The 20354-nt window shown below is 37.9% G+C and overlaps 2 protein-coding genes across 2 annotated transcripts in view; both read right to left on the bottom strand.

Annotated features, from left to right (window-relative positions):
• The window catches only part of LOC127953399 (zinc finger protein 271-like), a 281640-nt gene that overhangs the window by 197246 nt on the left and 64040 nt on the right, over positions 1 to 20354 (bottom strand). The window lies entirely within an intron of this gene.
• Positions 1066 to 5790, bottom strand: LOC127953368 (uncharacterized). Its single transcript, XM_052552594.1, has 7 exons — positions 5523 to 5790; positions 4916 to 5013; positions 4482 to 4523; positions 3430 to 3480; positions 3155 to 3208; positions 1460 to 2918; positions 1066 to 1282 (listed from the first exon to the last, which is right to left on the bottom strand). Exons 2-7 carry the CDS (start codon positions 5010 to 5012, stop codon positions 1066 to 1068), a joined length of 1920 nt encoding a protein of 639 aa, XP_052408554.1. The 5' UTR covers position 5013; positions 5523 to 5790.

The raw sequence follows: 20354 nt of genomic DNA, 5'->3' as shown, positions 1-20354 counted from the left end.
GTAATGATAGAATCCACATTTGGCCAAAATTGAGTTTAAATGGACATACGTGCATATTTTACAGTAAGGGTGGTCGATACGCGTTCTTCCGATCATTAATTAGAATGGCCAAGTCGCGTTTCATATTGACATAGGAATACGCTCAGTTTATTAAATAGCCTATACGCTTAGTTTATTTAATATTAATTATAAATTTATTAAATGTCTCTTGCAAACTATGAAGGGACAATGAATCAATACACTGACATGGTAATGCTAGACAGATACTTTGTTTGCACAGTCCTACCGCAATTTTGTCACTCCTAGACGTACGTACGTCTGGCGTCAGGGGGGAAACGTGTACCTCGATGAAGGAATGTCATTGTTTCGCCAGGCTATGTTTATTTGGCAATGTATTGCAGAAAAGAAAAGTGAAAATGAAGATGCAGTTCCAGTAAACTCCAGTTACCCTTTCATGTTTATTCTTCAGGTGATTCAAGCAATAAAAACTAATCAGACTCAATACTGACATTACAGGTGGAATTATATAATAGCAACAGGCCTTAAAGGGATAGTTCACCCAAAAATGAAAATTCTCTCATAATTTACTCACCCTCAAGTTGTTTCAAACCTGTATGAATTTCTTTTTTCTGCTGAACACAAAATAACTTTTGAAAAATGTCTGTAACCAAACAGTTGATGGACCCCACTAACTTCCATAGTAGGAAAAAAAAAAATCTATGGAAGTCAATGGGGTCCGTCAACTGTTTGGTTACAGACATTTTTCAAAATTTCTTTTCTTTTCTGAAAAAAGAAATTCATACAGGTTTGAAACAACTTGAGGGTGAGTAAATGACGACAGAATTGTCATTTTATGGTGAACTATCCCTTTAATGCAAGATTTGAATCATGTCTTTCTGATCAGAATTGGCTGATAGGAATTCCAAAAATTTCAACAGATAAGACAAAGTCATTTTAAAACATGCAAATAAACAATTACATGACAATACACAATAAATAGAACATTTAATTAATAAATTAACCAGTAAGTCAGGACAGCCCATTCATCCACGTAGTAAAATTGCATCACTCATGGTCAAGTGCATTGTAAAATGGATGAAAGTCCTTGGGTAAAACATGTTTCAGTTCTTGAAGGTGCTTGAACTTCAGGGCTTTAATTTTTGGGGCGGATGTATAGAGTGGGGCCACGATGACACACGTCTTCCTCAGGGATGGGGATGTGAAGGGTTGCCAGTTGTCAGAGTGTAGTAATTTAAACTCCATACTGCCATCCACATTGTATCTAATAGATAGATTAAAGAAAAGAAGGGGGAGGGGTGTCGGGGGACATAGGTCACAGAGATAAGAGGGAACCAAAAGCATGTTTCGATTTATGAAACCAAATATTTTAATATGATATGGCTAATGTTTCATGTATTTGTGAAAAAGTGTGTAACAAAAAAAACAAAAAAAAAAACACCTGACTGCTCGAAGGTCATGCACCGTAGGATCTCCAACTTTGCTACCAGGTCGGATTGACTTACAGATGTTGACTTTGCTGAAGTCTTGGAAAAAGCTGTAACCAACATACTTCACCTCGTATGGTTTTGGACTGGAACGAGCTCCTCGGATAACTGCAGCATACTCAGCTGGAACATGTATGTCACGGTTTCTCAACTTCCTCTCAATCACACTGTGCACAGAGTCACATTCCATTTGTGTGTGACCTCTTTCAAGGTACTTCTGTGTCACACGTTTCTTTTTCTCAGTAGCAAACTTTAAGAGGGCATTGCTCAGGACCAGATTTCTGTTTTGATAGCCACACCCATCACTCCAAAGGATGAATTCATTGTAAGTGGGGTGTGCTTCAAGGTAATCCACAATGCAGGAGGCGAATTCGTTGGCAGAGACCCCAGCTTCACCCTCATGCCAAAGGTAATTTTTTGCTTCATGTGATGCCATATTGTAGATGGTAAAATTATGGACACCAAGCTTCATTTTGTAGTACAGGGCAGACGCTTGAAGCTTTGGGCACAGGAGAAGGCCCTGCAGATCCATGCATGCAACCAAGGTGGTGTTGTTTGCAAGTTGTTTGTCCTTTACCTTTTCTGCTCGTGCATCGTCCTTTTTAACACAGTGTTCCTCCCACACGGCAGCCTCGATGTTCCCGGCTTTGAAGGCACAGCAAGTGTCACACTGATCTTTCTTCGGATGGAACAGAGAAAGATTTAAATCGTTGAAGGTGTTAGTGAATACTTGCCGTGACAGAGGCTGGATACTGTGGTCTGCACATGATTGCTTATACTGTGTGTGGAGATGACTGATGGACTTGAAGAAAGGCTCCAGGTACATCTTTGATGAGGAGGACCTGCAGTAGTGCGATGGAACTTTTGGCAAATCCAGAAGGAAGGTCTTTAGGAAGTCCTGCTCCTCTGTCCTTACAGTCACTCTCGTCATCTTCTCAGGACTTTCCCCTCTTCGCCCAACCCATTTTAAAAAAGTCCACTGCTTGATGCCAAGTGTAGACAGGAACATCCTTTGACAAACTCTGAGCCTTTTACCATCTACACATAAACAACAAGAGAGAGATGCTGACCTCCGAGATTGAACCGCTTCTGTTCGGCGCCGCTTGACATCACTCACCTCCACCGATGTTTTCACATACATTCTCCTCTCTTTCCATTCCAATTTCCCCCAAAAATATTTGAAAATTTCCTCCCTCTTCCCTTCATCAATTTCGGAGCAGTGTAGTTTGCTTGATTTCTTGCAGGACACAGATTGGCACCGGCCGCCCATTTTTCTTTCTTCTTTGATGACAAATTCATTTTTTTTCCGTCCAAGATAAAATTGGCCCCTCATTCTTTTCCTTTTCTGGATGTTACCCTTCCAAGTGTCTGGGTTGGTCCTCTTCTTTGACCTTCCCCGATTATCAATGGCACCTTCATATGATTAAAAGAAAAATAAAATAAAAATGATGTTCTACAAATGCACATTTCTCTTACATGGTTTCCTAGCATGTGGAGATGTGTGTGTGTGTCTGTGTCAGTGTGTAGGCATGCATTTAAGTTTGGCATTGCTGTTTGTGTGTGTGTGTGTGTGTGTGTGTGCGCGCGCATGCGGCTGAGCCCACTAGTAGCTGACAGAAATGTTAAAATAATGACAATAAGTTACTCACCTTCATTGACAAGTGTGTAATCCGGCTCATTTTCTGGATCGTGTTCAAGTGGGTCTTAGAATAATAAAGAGGAGCACATTTAGTACAACGAATGCACTGTTCACATCATTCAGATATAAGATTGCATTTATTTTGACTGGTAATCGATTAAATATGCTAGATTTGTAATTAGTAATGGGGTTTAGTCTTTAAGTCCTACTCAAAACTAATGTGAGGTGGAGGCTGTAGTATAGTCAAATCTGATAAGAAGAAAAAAGAAGAAGAATAATACTTACCCTCACTGGCAGCTATTTCGGAATGATTTTCTTTATCACTTTCCAGAGAATCTAACAACAATAAAGATAAAATGCATTTAGCACACTGAATAGCCTACAATGTTTGAATAATTCAGAACTGAGCTTGCATCAGTAGCTTTGACCAGCACAGTAACTATACATTTTGAATTCTTTGTGATTAAAGGGATAGTTCGCCCAAAAATGATATTTAAGCCATGATTTACTCACCCTCAAACCGTTCGAGATGCAGCTTTTTTCAGACGAACACATTTTCAGTTATTTTAGAAAATGTCTTAGATCTTTCAGTGGTTATAATGTGAAGCAATGGGGTCCGGATGCTTCAAGTCCGAAAATGTGCCTGCATCCTTCACAAAAATAATCCATCCTGCTCCAGGGGGATAAACGAAGGCCTTCTGAGGGTAATCTGTGCGGTTTTGTCATAAAAATATACATATTTAAAACTTTATAAACGAAAATAACTGGCTTCCGGCAGTGGTCTGCGCGCATTCATGGAGATGGATGGTGGCGTATAACGTAGGACGTAGCCCAGTTATTTTCGTTTATAAAGTTTTAAATATGTATATTTTTACGACAAAACCGCAAAGATTACCCTCAGAAGGCCTTTGTTTATCCCCCTGGAGCCAGATGGATTACTTTTGTGAAGGATGCATGCACATGTTGGGACTTCAACGATGTGGACCCCATAACTTGACATTATAACCACTGAAAGACTGAAGACATTTTCTAAAATAACTGAAAGTGTGTTTGTCTGAAAAAAAAAGATTGACATAATGCATCTTCGAACGGCGGGTGAGTAAATCATGGCTTAAATATCATTTTTGGGTGAACTATCCCTTTAAAATGTTTTAATTTAGCCACATACAATTTGATGGGTTAGTACTTGGAAATGCAACAGCAGTTTTTTGGATCAAGGGAACCAAAATAAGATGTGTGACAGGCTTTCATCTTAATGTGCAACACACCAATAGGCTTTAAGTTGCTGTATAGGTAGCTGCTACTGGAAGAAAATCATTTAGGCCTAAATTACCTACCCTCATTGGCAGCTGTCTGAGAACTGTCACTTTCAAGTGAATCTAAGAATGACAGAGAGAAAAACTAGTTAACATTTCAGTAGGGCTCCTCCGATCACGATCAGCCGATCGTTATGCGCATCTCGTCAGTAAAGCTGGTTCTCTAATCAGCGGTAAATTCCCTCAGGTGCGTGATTTCACATAGAGCAGCTGTTAACTGAGAAGATGCGCAAATCCACTTCATTTCGAGCGTTTATTTTCGCATCTTCTCAGTTAACAGCTGCTCTATGTGAAATCACGCACCTGAGGGAATTTACCGCTGATTAGAGAACCAGCTTTACTGACGAGATGCGCATAACGATCGGCCGATCGTTATCGGAGCAGCCCTACATTTCAGTAATGAATACAATGTAGACTTAATTGTTTGGCTGACTCAATTCTATTTTCCTACAAACCTTCCTCCTCATTGTTGACCCTCGCAATCGCCTCAATAACAGCCCTATCATAGTTGACGTTCATCAATTCACACAGCTCCTTTACAGAGACAGACATCCTGAAGGAAGGGAGAAAAACAGATCAGAAAAAATATAGCGCTATGCCCAGTCAACATTGTTTCACTTCACTTCGGAAATCCGTGCGTTAACATCTTCACAATAAAAACGTAGCAAGATAACTCTAGTACTGGACATTTTCAGCCTCTGGCAAGCGGTGATAGCAGTATGAGTGAGGCATGTTCTAGTCACTGACAATCATGACAGTAGCATTACAGGCTATAATTTGATCAGTTTGACTAAGAAAAAAAAAGTTTGAATCTTATCAATGAGACCGAGTTTATTTACATACTAGCAAGCAAACTAATCTGTGAAGAACTAGATTAGAACTAACTTAAACTGTGGAGAGCTTCAATATCGTACTTTCGTCAGCCAGGTTCACAAAAATAAAAATAAAAAAAATATTCGGTGACAATTAATTCGTCTAGACCATTTACCGATAAATAATAGTTGTGAATATATAATAAACTTGAGAACAGTTGTCAAAAACAAACGTTTGCTCATACTTTACCTCACAGTGTTAATCGGCTATCCAGTGCTGACTGAGCTTGAAACTTCACGAGACCAGCGAGATGCTTCCACAGGGCGGGAGATACGCGGGGTGATTGACAGCTTTGACACCAAATGGATATACGTGAAAATCAGATGACATGATTTCACAACTTTTCATTGGCCATTTAGATATGTGAAGCATGCTGTATACGGAAATGAACCTGGACATTCAATCCGTCGAAAAATCTCAAAATCGGCAAAATGGACATACGTGGTTTTCATCGGACAGCGACGATATATTGTTCTGTGTATGTGATTTCAAAGTCTAGATTGGTCGGATTAACCCTTTAACTGCCGCATCCCTTTAAACTTGATTGTCAGAGGGTTACGGTAAATGCTTATGGGGTGGCGTTGCACTGACGGCTTGAGCCCGACATCGCTGCTTGCAGCTATATTTATTAGGGCCCGAGCACCGATGGTGTGAGGACCCTATTGGAATTGCTCCGTTTATTATTATTATTATTATTATTATTATTATTATTAGGGCTCAAGCCCGAAGGGGCGAAGAGCCCTATTGTTCCCCTAAGGATTATTCTTTTTCTTATTATTATTATTATTTTTTTTATTTTTTATTAAACCTTCCGGGGGTTTTTGGGGGCCTTAACATGCTCAAAAACTCTTGAAAATTGGCACACACATTGGAATCTGCGGCCATTAGGACGCCACAGAGACTGGGACCCGGGCGTGGCACAGGGGCTCTACAGCGCCCCCTGGAACACAGTCAGAAATCTTGAACCATAGCTCACACACACTTGCATATATTTATATGAAACTCAGTACACTTGTAGATCTCATTGAGCTTAACAACTTTCGCGCTCTATGTCAAAGGCTCCGCCCAACAGGAAGTCAGCTATTCATGGCTGTTTAAAAAAAGCATGCTCTGGAATTTGATATACTTGTCATAGGTTTTTTACTTGTTTGCCACCAAACTCGGTGAACATGATCTCAAGACATTGGGGATGAAAAATTGCGAGGGGATTTTTGATATCTCGAACGGTTTGCCCGTGGCGAGGCGTTGAAATTAGGGCAAAAAGTGAGAAACAGGAAATGCCTAATAACATCCACATACATTGCCTGAGTTTGATCAAACTTCATCGGTTTTTTCGATGTATGATACCGATCGTATATATGTGACTATTAAGAGTCAACGTTATAGCGCCACCAACTGGCAGCAGGAAGTGAGTCATTTTCAAAATGCTTTGAATTCAGCATCTTATTTTTACTCGATTTGCTTCAAACTTCATCAGAATAATGTCAAAACATGGCCGATGTAAATCTGTTGTGGGGATATTGATATCTTATATATTGTTGCCATGGCAACGTGTCAAACTTGAATATTCTGTTATGGTGATTTTGAGGCAGATAACAACCTCAGATTTACATGAAACTCAAAACACATATCAGTATTCTTGATAGCTAGACAATGGAAAAAGCTTTTAAAAGGGCGTGGAAGAGGCACTCTATAGCACCACCTTTTGTCAAAAGTGGGGGGGTTAGTTTTAGCTACAGACACCAAACTCGGTACAAAAATTGTTCTTATCAAGACGGACAACTTTCTAATTCACAGTCATCAGCTACGATCAACAGGAAGTCAGCTATTTTGATTTGAATGTGGATTTTTTTTTTACATTTAGCTGTGAATTAATGCATACTGCTCAGAGGAGAGTAACACTATACACACCAAACTTTGTCTACATGATGTCAAAACATTTTAAACAACTTAAATTGCCAATGGATTTTGGATAGCTTGAACGGTTTTGTCGTGGTGATTTTTTTAAATGACAGTAAAAATGGAATTATTAATTGTCCTGCATTTTTAGATTCCAAACACTTCAAAACCTTTTTTCATACAGAAAAAAAGTCATTCTGAGTAAATATGGATAGTTTCACGACTTTACAACACTGTATGGATAACAGAAAATTAAAAAACTGTCAGACATCTCATCTCACTCTGTCCCTCTGTTTGAGTATGTGCTTCAGACTTCCATTGTCTGAGAGAAATTGCGCCCCTACAGGTTCAATTCCCGGACTTTTACTTTCACTTTTAAATCGGTTAAAAATACAAATAAATACTTAGATTTAATTCACACTGACAAGCTAAACCAACATATCTGATTATTACCGGTTCAGGACTCATGGATAAATTATTTCTGGCCAGAGATACGTGAGAAATAGGAGAGATGAATCACCGCTGTGATCACGAGCGTCTGGAGTAAAGAGCTCAGAAAAAACGAATTTATTCCTGTTTTAAAGCTTTTAAAAATAAATTATTACAGCGATATCACACAATCAACCAATTAGAACACACCAAGAGCTAAATTCAGATGTTTTTGAACTGTTTGTGTGAAAATGAAATATTTGTGGCTGCCTATATGAAATCACTGCCTCCGATCAGCGCGTACAGTGTCGAGCTCAAAACAAACGAATTTATTCTTGTTTAAGAGCTTTTTTAAATAAAATATTACCACAAATGCACACAATAAACCCATTGTAACACAACAAGAGCTAAATGCAGGTGTTTGTGACCCGTTTAAGTGTGAAAGACTATTTGAAAGCGTGACTGGCAGAATAACATATATCTCTTGAGCTGCAGGATTCTGGCTTTCGTCGTACGAACGAACACATCACGGACAAGATTATTTCAAAACACATAATAGCTTGGCGAATATAAACGAAAACAGCCACGTGAACATAAACTGTTGAGAAATAAATCTGAAGTGGATCTACTGGATTTTAATATTAAGTGACCGCATATACCAGCTGCTTCTGTCTTCAATTTTAATCTATATAAAAAATTAAATTCATTCATCTTGGCTGCTTTTTTTTAATGTGTGAACGTATTTATTTATTTATTTATTTATTTATTATTTTGCTCTAACAACAATTAATCTATATTTAATTAAATCAATTACATTTTATTTTACATTTGATTTGTCCATTTCTGCATCTAAACGCCTAAAAACCTAAAACATGCTCTATTATACTATTGTTAGCAATTTCTTTATCGTCCAATTTATCTGGTGTACACTTTTATTTTCATAATAAACTTGTTTGTTAGATTATACACAGTTACAGTGGTCTATAATAAATATTAACAGGTTTTATTCAAGCTGTTTAGAATGATTGCAGTAGGCCAATTTTTTTAAATGTAAATAAAATAAAATTAAAAAAATTAAATAAATAAATAAAAAACATTGGAAAACAATAACTGTTGTACATTTTTATACATTTTGTATAATTTCATAGTTTATGCATTATAGTTATAAAAACAAATACATTTAGCCACTCACATAGAAATCTTAAAGGCCTTATCCTTTTCTGACAGTTTTAGGGATTTTTAAAAATCCTAAAAAACCTTATTTGTGCTGCAAATAATAATTTCAAACTCAAAAAGTAAATATTCAGTTCATGCTTTATAAAGCCTTGTCCCAATGTTAATAGTCAGTAGTAAGCAGTTTATAAATACAGCTATAAAAAGTTTGTTCTTGGTTTATAAGCACATTTATTAAAAAGGAGAGTAAAGGATCAGTTATCTTCCTATGAAAAATAAAAAAATAAAACTAAACAAACAACAACACAGATTGATACAGAACTCAGAAATTGTATTGTGGATTTATGATAAAATCAGCCTGTAAATGAATTCATACTCCTCCAAGAAGACACAAGTAGTTCACACCAAACTTTTTTAACATGAAGCTAATATACTGAAGATGTTAAATTGCGAATGGGTTTAGGATACCTTAAATGGTGTGGCCATAGCGATTTATTAAAGTAACAAAAAAAAAATACAATCGTTATTTTACTATATCTTTAAAATTTTTCATTCCAACTCTTCATAATTTTTTATATACGTAGAAGTCATCATTTGAAGGAAGCACAGTAAGCTTCATAGCTTTATCATTTTCAAGAGCCAGCATAAAATTAAAACTATCATAACTTATAAATCAAGCTTGCAATTCTTACTACCAATAATGGCCACCAGATGGAGCTATAGGAATACTTTTAAATAATTATTGTAAAACAAGTATGATTTAAATCATTTATAGAAATCTTTCAAAGAAAAATAATATGTATTTTATGTATTTTACTGATAAAATGACCCTCACTTAATTAGAATAACAAGCTGAAGTATTGTGAACTGTATATTAAGAATAATTCTTTATAAGCTTTATGGACAGATACGTTTTGAGTGACTCTTGAAGGTTCAGCACCACATCCTCTTTTACCACTGTTTAAAGAATTTATCTTACAGAACAGGTGCGAATGAATTTTGGATAGCTTGAATGGTTTTGTCGTGGTGATTTTTTGAAATAACAGTAAAAAAGGAACCAGTAAATGTCTTTTATTTTTTTAAAGTGCAGCTTCTAAACACTTCAAAAAAATTTACACATAGAAGACCAGTCATTCTGAGGAAATATGCATAGTTGCATGACTATACAACATTATATGGATGATAGAAAATTAAAAAACTATCATACATCTGATGTCACTCTGTCCCTCAGTCACTGTGGTTAATGTGTGTGTGTGTGTGTGTGTGTGTGTGTGTTAAGTGAATTAGGTGTGAAACTATCAGGAAACATTTAGTCTCCAGCACCAACATTTTACAGAACTGCCACTTTCCTGGAGTCTCAGAATTACAATGTGTCAGGTTCTGAGAGATCTAAGATTCCCAAAAAATTATTTAATTAGAATACCATGAAGTATTGTGAAATACTATATATTAAGACTTTATATATAGGCTTAATGAACAGATTAGAGTGACTCGTGAAGGACCAGCACCACCTCCTCTTGTCCGATGGTTTGAGGAATATATCTTCCAGAATCCGGGATTAAGATTTAGGAGCTCATTTTTATTCCACCTTCTTTCCTGAAAGTCTGTCTTGCAGAATTGACTAAAAATTAATCTTCACATTAATTCCTAATTCTTTTGCAATTCTTTTGTCAGTTCTTCTTGACCTGTTTTTCTCTTCCAGCTTTCCTGGAGTATTGTATAGCACTCATAAATGATTAAATAAAAAGTAATGATAGTTATTAAGATTGATATGGTTTGGAATTGGTAAAATGTGCTTGGAAAAAAATCACAATAAAACAATGTTTTAATGTTTAAGTTTGGAATATTAACTGACATGAATGAATGATATATAAATATAGTTCATGTTAACACAATGTTTATAAATGGAATCTTATTGTAAAGTGTTACTAAAGTTTTATATATATATATATATATATATATATATATATATATATATATATATATATATATTGTTCTGTGAATGTGATTTTAAAGTCTAGATGATTCGAATTAACCCTTTAACTGCCATATTCTTTAAAACCTCACTGCCAGAGGGATATTGTGAATGCATGTGCCCGCTGGGCACAGTTTACCTGATGCCACCGGGGTGGCGATGGCATTGGTGGCTTGAGCCCGCCATCGCTGCTTGCAGCTATATTTATTATTATTATTCTTCTTCTCCAAAATGAATCGCATTTTTGAGGGCCTAAACATGCTCGAAAAGTCATGAAACTTTGCACACACCTCCGAACTGGTGAAAATTTACGTCTGATATGGGTTTCAGAAGTGGGTGTGGCAAAATGGCTCAACAGCGCCACCTATACACGTTCAACGGTGTGCGCCTCGAGCTAGGTTTCATGTACATGTATGAAAATCGGTATACACATGTAACTCTCCAATACCTACAAAAAAGTCTCTTGGAGCAAAATCCGAAACCCAACAGGAAGTCGGTTATTACTAATATTATGAGCAAATTTTTTGTCATTTTTGTCATTTCCATGCATTGTATTTTAACGAACTCCTCCTAGAGATTCATTCAGATCAACACCAAACTTGGTATGCCTAATCTGAAGGCCTTTGCGATGTTAAATTGCGAAGCTTTTGAGTTTTCGTTAATGGGCGTGTCCGTGGCGGCCTGGCGAATTTCGATGATTCGCCATTAAAGAGGAAGTTGCTATAACTCAGACATACAATGACCAATCTGCCCCAAACTTCACGTTTGATGAGTCTCCTGACCTGAACAGATTGACATGCTCATATTCAGTTATAGTCATAGCGCCACCTATTGGCAACAGGAAGTGACATATTTTACACTGCGATGAACTACTCCTAGAAATTTTATGACATCAATGTATTTTTTGTGGTCAGTCTAATCTAAAGGCCTGTGTGATGTTAAGTTGTGAAGATCTTGAGTTTTCGTTAAAAGGCGTGTCCATGGCGCCGTCACGAAGTTCGATGTCTCGCCATGGGAATAAAAGATGTTATAACTCAAACATAAAATGTCCGATCTTCCCCAAACTTCACATGTGTGATAAGAGTCCTGGCCTGAACACATCTGAAGGCCAAAATTCCATCAGGTGTGGCAAAATGGCTCGATAGCGCCTATACACGTTCACCGGTGTGCGCCTCGAGCTACGTTTCATGTACATGTATGAAAATCGGTATACACATGTACCTCTCCAATACCTACAAAAAAGTCTCTTGGAGCAAAATCCGATACCCAACAGGAAGTCGGTTATTACTAATATTATGAGCAAATTTTTTGTCATTTTTGTCATTTCCATGCGTTGTATTTTAACAAACTCCTCCTAGAGATTCATTCAGATCAACACCAAACTTGGTATGCCTAATCTGAAGGCCTTTGCGATGTTAAATTGCGAAGCTTTTGAGTTTTCGTTAATGGGCGTGTCCGTGGCGGCCTGGCGAATTTCGATGATTCGCCATGAAAGAGGAAGTTGCTATAACTCAGACATACAATGACCAATCTGCCCCAAACTTCACATGTTTGATGAGTCTCCTGACCTGAACAGATTGACATGCCCATATTCGGTTATAGTCATAGCGCCACCTATTGGCAACAGGAAGTGACATATTTTACACTGCGATGAACTACTCCTAGAAATTTTATGACATCAATGTATTTTTTGTGGTCAGTCTAATCTAAAGGCCTGTGTGATGTTAAGTTGTGAAGATCTTGAGTTTTCGTTAAAAGGCGTGTCCATGGCGCCGTCACGAAGTTCGATGTCTCGCCATGGGAATAAAAGATGTTATAACTCAAACATAAAATGTCCAATCTTCCCCAAACTTCACATGTGTGATAAGAGTCCTGGCCTGAACACATCTGAAGGCCAAAATTCCATCAGGTGTGGCAAAATGGCTCGATAGCGCCACCTATACACTTTCAACAGAGTGCGCCTCGAGCTATGTTTCACGTACATGTACAAAAATCGGTATACACATGTAACACACCAATACCTACAAAAAAGTCTCTTGGTACGAAATCCGAATCCCAACAGGAAGTCGGTTATTTAGTATTTTCTCTGCAAAATTGGCGTTGTTTTTGCCATTTTCAGGGGTTGTACTTTAACGAACTCCTCCTAGAGATTTATTCAAATCAACACCAAACCTGGTCTGTGTAATCTTAAGCCCTTTGCGATGTTAAATTGCGAAGATCTTTAGATTTCGTTAAAGGGCGTGTCCATGGTGGCCTGACAAATTTCGATGTTTCGCCATGAAAAAGGAAGTTGCTGTAACTCAGACATACAATGTCCAATCTGCCCCAAACTTCACATGTTAGATAAAACTTCTGCCCTTAACAGATCTACATGCCCACATTCAGTTATAGTCATAGCGCCACCTATTGGCAACAGGAAGTGACATGTTTTACGCTGCGACAAACTACTCCTATAATTTTTTTGAGATTATAATATATTTTGTGGTCAGTCTAATCTAAAGGCCTGTGCAATGTTAACTTTTGGAGATCTTGAGTTTTTGTTAGAGGGCGTTTCCATGGCGCCATGACAAAATTTGATGTCTTGCCACAGCAAGAGAAGTTGTTGTAACTCAAGCATAAAATGTTCAATCTTCCCCAAACTTCACATGTTTGATAAGAGTCCTGGCCTGAACACATCTGAAGGCCAATATTCCATTATAATGATAGCGCCACCTGCTGGCAACGGTAAGATTGGCACATATATGGGATATACTTTGATATATTCCACTTATATTTAGGACATTAAATGCATATTTCTCAACGTTCACCTTTTTACTAAAGCAACACGATGGCGGTGAGCCCGGGTGTGAGGGCCCGTTCATCGCTGCTTGCAGCTTTAATTATTATTATTATTATTACGGTGCCAAATGAATCGCCTTTTTGAAGGCCTAAATATACTCGAAAAGTCATGAAACTTTGCACACACCTCAGAACTGGCGAAAATTTACGTCTGATATGGGTTTCAGAAGTGGGTGTGGCAAAATGGCTCAACAGTGCCACCTATACACGTTCAACGGTGTGCGCCTCGAGCTACATGTCATGTACATGTACGAAAATTGGTAAACATATGTAACACACCAACAGCTACAAAAAAGTCTCTTGGTACAAAATCCGAATCCCAACAGGAAGTCGGTTATTTTTTATTTTCCCTGCAAAATTGGTGTTGTTTTTTTCATTTTCAGGGGTTGTATTTTAACAAACTCCTAGAGATTTATTCAGATCAACACCAAACCTGGTCAGTGTAATCTAAAGCCCTTTGCGATGTTAAATTGCGAAGGAATTGAGGTTTCGTTAAAGGGCGTGTCCATGCGGCCTGACAAATTTCGATGATTCGCCATGAAAAATGATGGTGCCATAACTCAGACATACAATGTCCAATCTGCCCCAAACTTCACATGTTTGATAAGACTCTTGACCTGAACAGATCTACATGCCAATATTCAGTTATAGTCATAGTGCCACCTATTGGCAACAGGAAGTGACATATTTTACACTGTGACAAACTACTCCTAGAAATTTTATGACATCAATGTCTTTTTTGTGGTCAGTCTAATCTAAAGACCTGTGTGATGTTTAGTTGTGAAGATCTTGAGTTTTTGTTAAAAGGCGTGTCCATGGCGCCATGACGAAGTTCGATGTCTCGCCATGGGAATAAAAGATGTTATAACTCAGGCATAAAATGTCCGATCTTGCCCAAAGTTCACATGTGTGATAAGGGTCCTGGCTTGAACACATCTGAAGGCCAATATTCCATCGAGTGTGGCAAAATGGCTCGATAGCGCCACCTATACACTTTCAACGGAGTGCGTATACACATTAAATGGAGTACGCCTCGAGCTATGTTTCATGTACATGTACAAAAATCGGTACACACATGTAACACACCAATATCTACGAAAAAGTCTCTTGGTACGAAATCCGAATCCCAACAGGAAGTCAGTTATTTAGAATTTTCTCTGCAAAATTAGTGTTGTTTTGGCCATTTTCAGGGGTTGGACTTTAACGAACTCCTCCTAGAGATTTATTCAGATCAACACCAAACTTGGTCAGTGTAATCTAAAGCCTTTTGCGATCTTAAATTGCGAAGATCTTGAGGTTTCGTTAAAGGGCGGGTCCATGGCGGCCTGACAAATTTCGATGTTTCGCCATGAAAAAGGAAGTTGCTGTAACTCAGACATACAATGTCCAATCTGCCCCAAACTTCACATGTTGGATAAGACTCTTGACCTGAACAGATCTATATGCCAATATTCAGTTAAAGTCATAGTGCCACCTATTGGCAACAGGAAGTTACATATTTTACACTGCGACAAACTACTCCTAGAAATTTTATGACATCAATGTATTTTTTGTGGTCAGTCTAATCTAAAGACCTGTGTGATGTTTAGTTGTGAAGATCTTGAGTTTTTGTTAAAAGGTGTGTCCATGGCGCCGTGATGAAGTTCGATGTCTCGCCATGGGAATAAAAGATGTTATAACTCAGGCATAAAATGTCTGATCTTGCCCAAACTTCACTTGTGTGATAAGGGTCCTGGCCTGAACAGATCTGAAGGCCAATATTCCACCGAGTGTGGCAAAATGGCTCGATAGCGCCACCTATACACTTTCGCCTCGAGCTATGTTTCACATACATGTACAAAAATCGGTACACACATGTAACACACCAATATCTACAAAAAAGTATCTTGGTACGAAATCCGAATCCCAACAGGAAGTCAGTTATTTCGAATTTTCTCTGCAAAATTAGTGTTGTTTTGGCCATTTTCAGGGGTTGTACTTTAACGAACTCCTCCTAGATATTTATTCAGATCAACACCAAACTTGGTCAGTGTAATCTAAAGCCTTTTGCGATCTTAAATTGCGAAGATCTTGAGGTTTCGTTAAAGGGCGTGACCATGGCGGCCTGACAAATTTCGATGTTTCGCCATGAAATAGGATGTTGTTGAAACTCAGGCATAAAATGTCCAATCCTCCCCAAACCTCACATGTTCGATAAAAGTCCTGCCCTGAACACATCTGGAGGCCAATATTCCATTATAATGATAGCGCCACCTGCTGGCAACAGGAAGATTGACACATATATGGAATAAACATTGATATATTCTACTTATATTTATGAGTTTAAACGCATATTTCTCACCGTTCACCTATTAACTAAAGCCACTCGCTGCCGGTGAGCCCGGGTGCGAGGGCCCGTTCATCGCTGCTTGCAGCTTTAATTAGGGCTCAAGCCCGAAGGGGATAAGAGCCCTATTGTTCTTCTAAGGATTATTCTTCTTATTAGGGCTCAAGCCCGAAGGGGCGAAGAGCCCTATTGTTCCCCTAAGGATTATTCTTATTATTATTATTATTATTTTTTTAATTTTTTTTTAAACCTTCCGGGCATTTTTGGGGGCCTTAACATACTCAAAAACTCTTGAAAATTGGCACACACATTGGAATCTGCGGCCATCAGGACGGCACAGAGACTGGGACCCGGGCATGGCACAGGGGCTCTACAGCGCCCCCTGGAACACCGTCAGAAATCTTGAACCATAGCTCACACACACTTGCATGTATTTATATGAAACTCAGTACTTTCGCGCTCTATGTCATAGGCTCCGCCCAACAGGAAGTCAGCTATTCAGGGCTGTTTTAAAAAAGCATGCTCTGGAATTTAATATACTTGTCATAGGTTTTTTACTTGATTGCCACGAAACTCGGTCAACATGATCTCAAGACATCGGGGATGAAAAATTGCGAAGGGATTTTTGATATCTCGAACGGTTTGCTCGTGGCGAGGCGTTGAAATTAGAGCAATAAATGAGGAACAGGAAATGCCTAATAACATCCACATACATTGCCTGAGTTTGATCAAACTTCATCGGTTTGTTCGCTGTATGATACCGATCGTATATATGTGACTATTAAGAGTCAACGTTATAGCGCCACCAACTGGCAGCAGGAAGTGTGTCATTTTCAAAATGCTTTGAATTCAGCATCTTATTTTTACTCGATTTGCTGCAAACTTCATCAGAATAATGACAAAACACGGCCGATGAAAATCTGTTGTGGGAATATTGATATCTAATATAGTGTTGCCATGGCAACGTGTCAAACTTGAATATTCTGTTATGGTGAGTTTGAGGTAGATAACAAGCTCAGATTTACATGAAAGTCAAAACACATATCGGTATTATTGATAGCTAGACAATGGCAAAAGCTTTTAAAAGGGCGTGAAGGAGGCACTCTATAGCGCCACCTTTTGTCAAAAGTGGGGGGGTTAGTTTTAGCTACAGACACCAAACTTGGTACATAAATTGTTCTAATCAAGTCGGACAACTTTCTAATTCACAGTCATAAGCTACGATCAACAGGAAGTCGGCTATTTTGATTTGAATGTGTATTTTTGAGATTTTACAGTTGTGAATTAATGCATACTCCTCACAGGGGAAGTACACTATACACACCAAACTTTGTCTACATGAAGAAAAAACATTGAGGAACTTAAATTGCGAACAGATTTTGGTTAGCTTGAACGGTTTTGTCGTGGTGATTTTTTGAAATGACAGTAAAAAGGGAAACATTAATTGTCTTGTATGTTTAAATTGCAGCTTCCAAACACTTCAAAGCATTTTTTCATACAAAGATCAAATCATTATGAGGAAATATGCATAGTTTCACGACTTTACAACACTGTATGGATAACAGAAAATTAAAAAACTGTCAGACTTCTCAACTGACATGATCTCACTCTGGCCACTCTGTCTGTGTGAGGAAAGGGAGGGGGAGAGGGAGGGGGAGTGTGAGGGGGTTGGTGACTGTGAATGTTTGGTGACTGACAGTGTGTGTGGATTTTAGGGATAGGCTGTCTGGCAGAGAAAGAGAGAGAGAGAGAGAGAGACCTAATCATCCCTTTAATAATCAGGAAAAAAAATCTGTATTTTAAATTGTTATTGTTTTTGTTGTTGCTAATGGTGGTGTTTTTTTCCTTTCATTACAGGTTAAGAAATCTCTTAGGCCTTATCCTTTTCTGACAGTTTTAGGGATTTAAAAACATCCTAAGAATCCTTATTTGTGCTGCAAATAATAATTTCAAACTCATTTGATACTGACCTATGACAACCTGTGACGTGACATGACATTTATTAATCTCATGGATGTAACAGTAAAACTCTTCAACTGACAGATAAAGCTGCAATGCAAGCAAAACTATTTCACAAATGCTTATAGGTCATTAAAATCATTACAAAACACTAATAAATTATTTAAGGATTTGGTTACACTGTAAAATAATATCTAATTTGTTAACATTAGTAAATGCATTGGTAACACTTTATAATAACTGCGCTCATTAGCTATTAATTTGAATGTTTGATATTTATTACAACAAACTGTAAGTCATATGTAAATTATGCTACTTTTTCACATGGGCTCAAATGCAAATTTGAAGCTCAATAGCATTTGAGAAGAAAGACTTGCAGTCACAAAACAATTGTAATGTGTTCATATAGGTGTCAGCTACAATGCACACCTTATACATTTTTTATAAATATAAAAATAAAGTGTTACTAAAGTTATATATATATATTGTTCTGTGTATGTGATTTCAATGTCTAGATTGGTCGGATTAACCCTTTAACTGCCGCATCCCTTAAAACTTGATTGTCAGAGGGTTACTGTAAATGCTTATGCCCGCTTGGCACAGTTTTCCCGATGCCACCGGGGTGGCGTTGCACTGATGGCTTGAGCCCGACATCGCTGCTTGCAGCTATATTTATTATTTTTTATTTTTTATTAAACCTTCCGGGGGTTTTAGGGGGCCTTAACATGCTCAAAAACTCTTGAAAATTGGCACACACATTGTAATTTGCGGCCATCAGGATGCCACAGAGACTGGGACCCGGGCGTGGCACAGGGGCTCTACAGCGCCCCCTGGAACACCGTCAGAAATCTTGAACCATATCTCACACACACTTGCATATGTTTATATGAAACTCAGTACACTTATAGATCTCTCTGAGCTGAACAACTTTTGCGCTCTATGTCATAGGCTCCGCCCAACAGGAAGTCAGCTATCTAGGGCTGTTCATAAAAAGCATGCTCTGGAATTTGATATACTTGTCATAGGTTTTTTACTTGATTGCCACCAAACTCGGAGAACATGATCTCAAGACATTGGGGATGCAAAATTGCGAGGGGATTTTTGATATCTCGAACGGTTTGCCCGTGGCGAGGCGTTGAAATTAGGGCAAAAAATTTGAAACAGGAAATGCCTAATAACATCCACATACATTTCCTGAGTTTCATCAAATTTCATTGGTTTGTTCGTTGTATGATACAGATCGTATAAATGTGACTATTAAGAGTCAACGTTATAGCGCCACCAACTGGCAGCAGGAAGTGTGTCATTTTCCAAATGCTTTAAATTCAGCATCTTAGTTTTACTCTATTTGCTTCAAACTTAATCAGAATAATGACAAAACACGACCGATGAAAATCTGATGTGGGGATATTGATATCTAATATAGTGTTGCCATGGCAATGTGTCAAACTTGAATATTCTGTTATGGTGAGTTTGAGGCAGATAACAAGCTCAGATTTACATGAAAGTCAAAACACATATCGGTATTATTGATAGCTAGACAATGGCAAAAGCTTTTAAAAGGGCGTGAAGGAGGCACTCTATAGCGCCACCTTTTGTCAAAAGTGGGGGGGTTAGTTTTAGCTACAGACACCAAACTTGGTACATAAATTGTTCTTTTCAAGACGGACAACTTTCTAATTCACAATCATAATCACAATCAAAGTTACGATCAACAGGAACTCAGCTATTTTGATTTGAATGTGTATTTTCGAGATTTTACAGTTGTGAATTAATGCATACTCCTCACAGGGGAAGTACACTATACACACCAAACTTTGTCTACATGAAGAAAAAACATTGAAGAACTTAAATTGCGAACGGATTTTGGTTAGCTTGAAGGGTTTTGTCGTGGTGAATTTTTGAAATGACAGTAAAAAGGGAATCATTAATTGTCTTGTATTTTTAAATTGCAGCTTCCAAAAACTTAAAAACATTTTTTCATACAGACATCAAATCATTGTATCATCGTTTCATGACTTTACAACATTATATGATTAAAAGAAAATTAAAAAACTGTCAGACATCTCAACTCACTCTGTCCCTCTGTTTGAGGAATGTATGTGTGCTGACTGAGTGTGTGTGTGTGTGTGTGTGTGTGTGTGTGAGAGAGAGTGGGGGATGGGCATGAGCTGAGTGGCAGACAGACAGAGAGAGAGAGAAAGAGAGAGAGAGACTTAAACATCTCTTTAATCACCAGAAGAAAAAAAAAGTATTTTAAATTGTTATTTTTTGTTGTTGTTGCTAACTGTGCTGTTTTCATTACAGCTTAAGAAATCTCTTAGGCCTTATCATTTTCTGACAGTTTCAGGAATTAAAAACAAAATTCTAAAAATACTTATTTGTGCTGCAAATAATAATTTCAAACTCATTTGATACTGAC

Source organism: Carassius gibelio, chromosome B3 (assembly GCF_023724105.1).
Source record: "Carassius gibelio isolate Cgi1373 ecotype wild population from Czech Republic chromosome B3, carGib1.2-hapl.c, whole genome shotgun sequence".
NCBI classification, from domain to species: Eukaryota; Metazoa; Chordata; class Actinopteri; order Cypriniformes; family Cyprinidae; genus Carassius; species Carassius gibelio.
This window is presented reverse-complemented; position numbering and strand designations above follow the sequence as displayed.

What these genes read in the sequence shown, in the direction of transcription:
- LOC127953368 (XM_052552594.1), bottom strand. Translation starts at nt 5,012, where the DNA reads ATGTCTGTCTCTGTAAAGGAGCTGTGTGAATTGATGAACGTCAACTAT. An exon ending in TTACACACTTGTCAATGAAG is followed by an intron (nt 2,919 to 3,154) that starts GTGAGTAACTTA and finishes AATCATATGAAG; the next exon opens with GTGCCATTGATAATCGGGGA. An exon ending in CATGACCTTCGAGCAGTCAG is followed by an intron (nt 1,283 to 1,459) that starts GTGTTTTTTTTT and finishes TCTATCTATTAG; the next exon opens with ATACAATGTGGATGGCAGTA.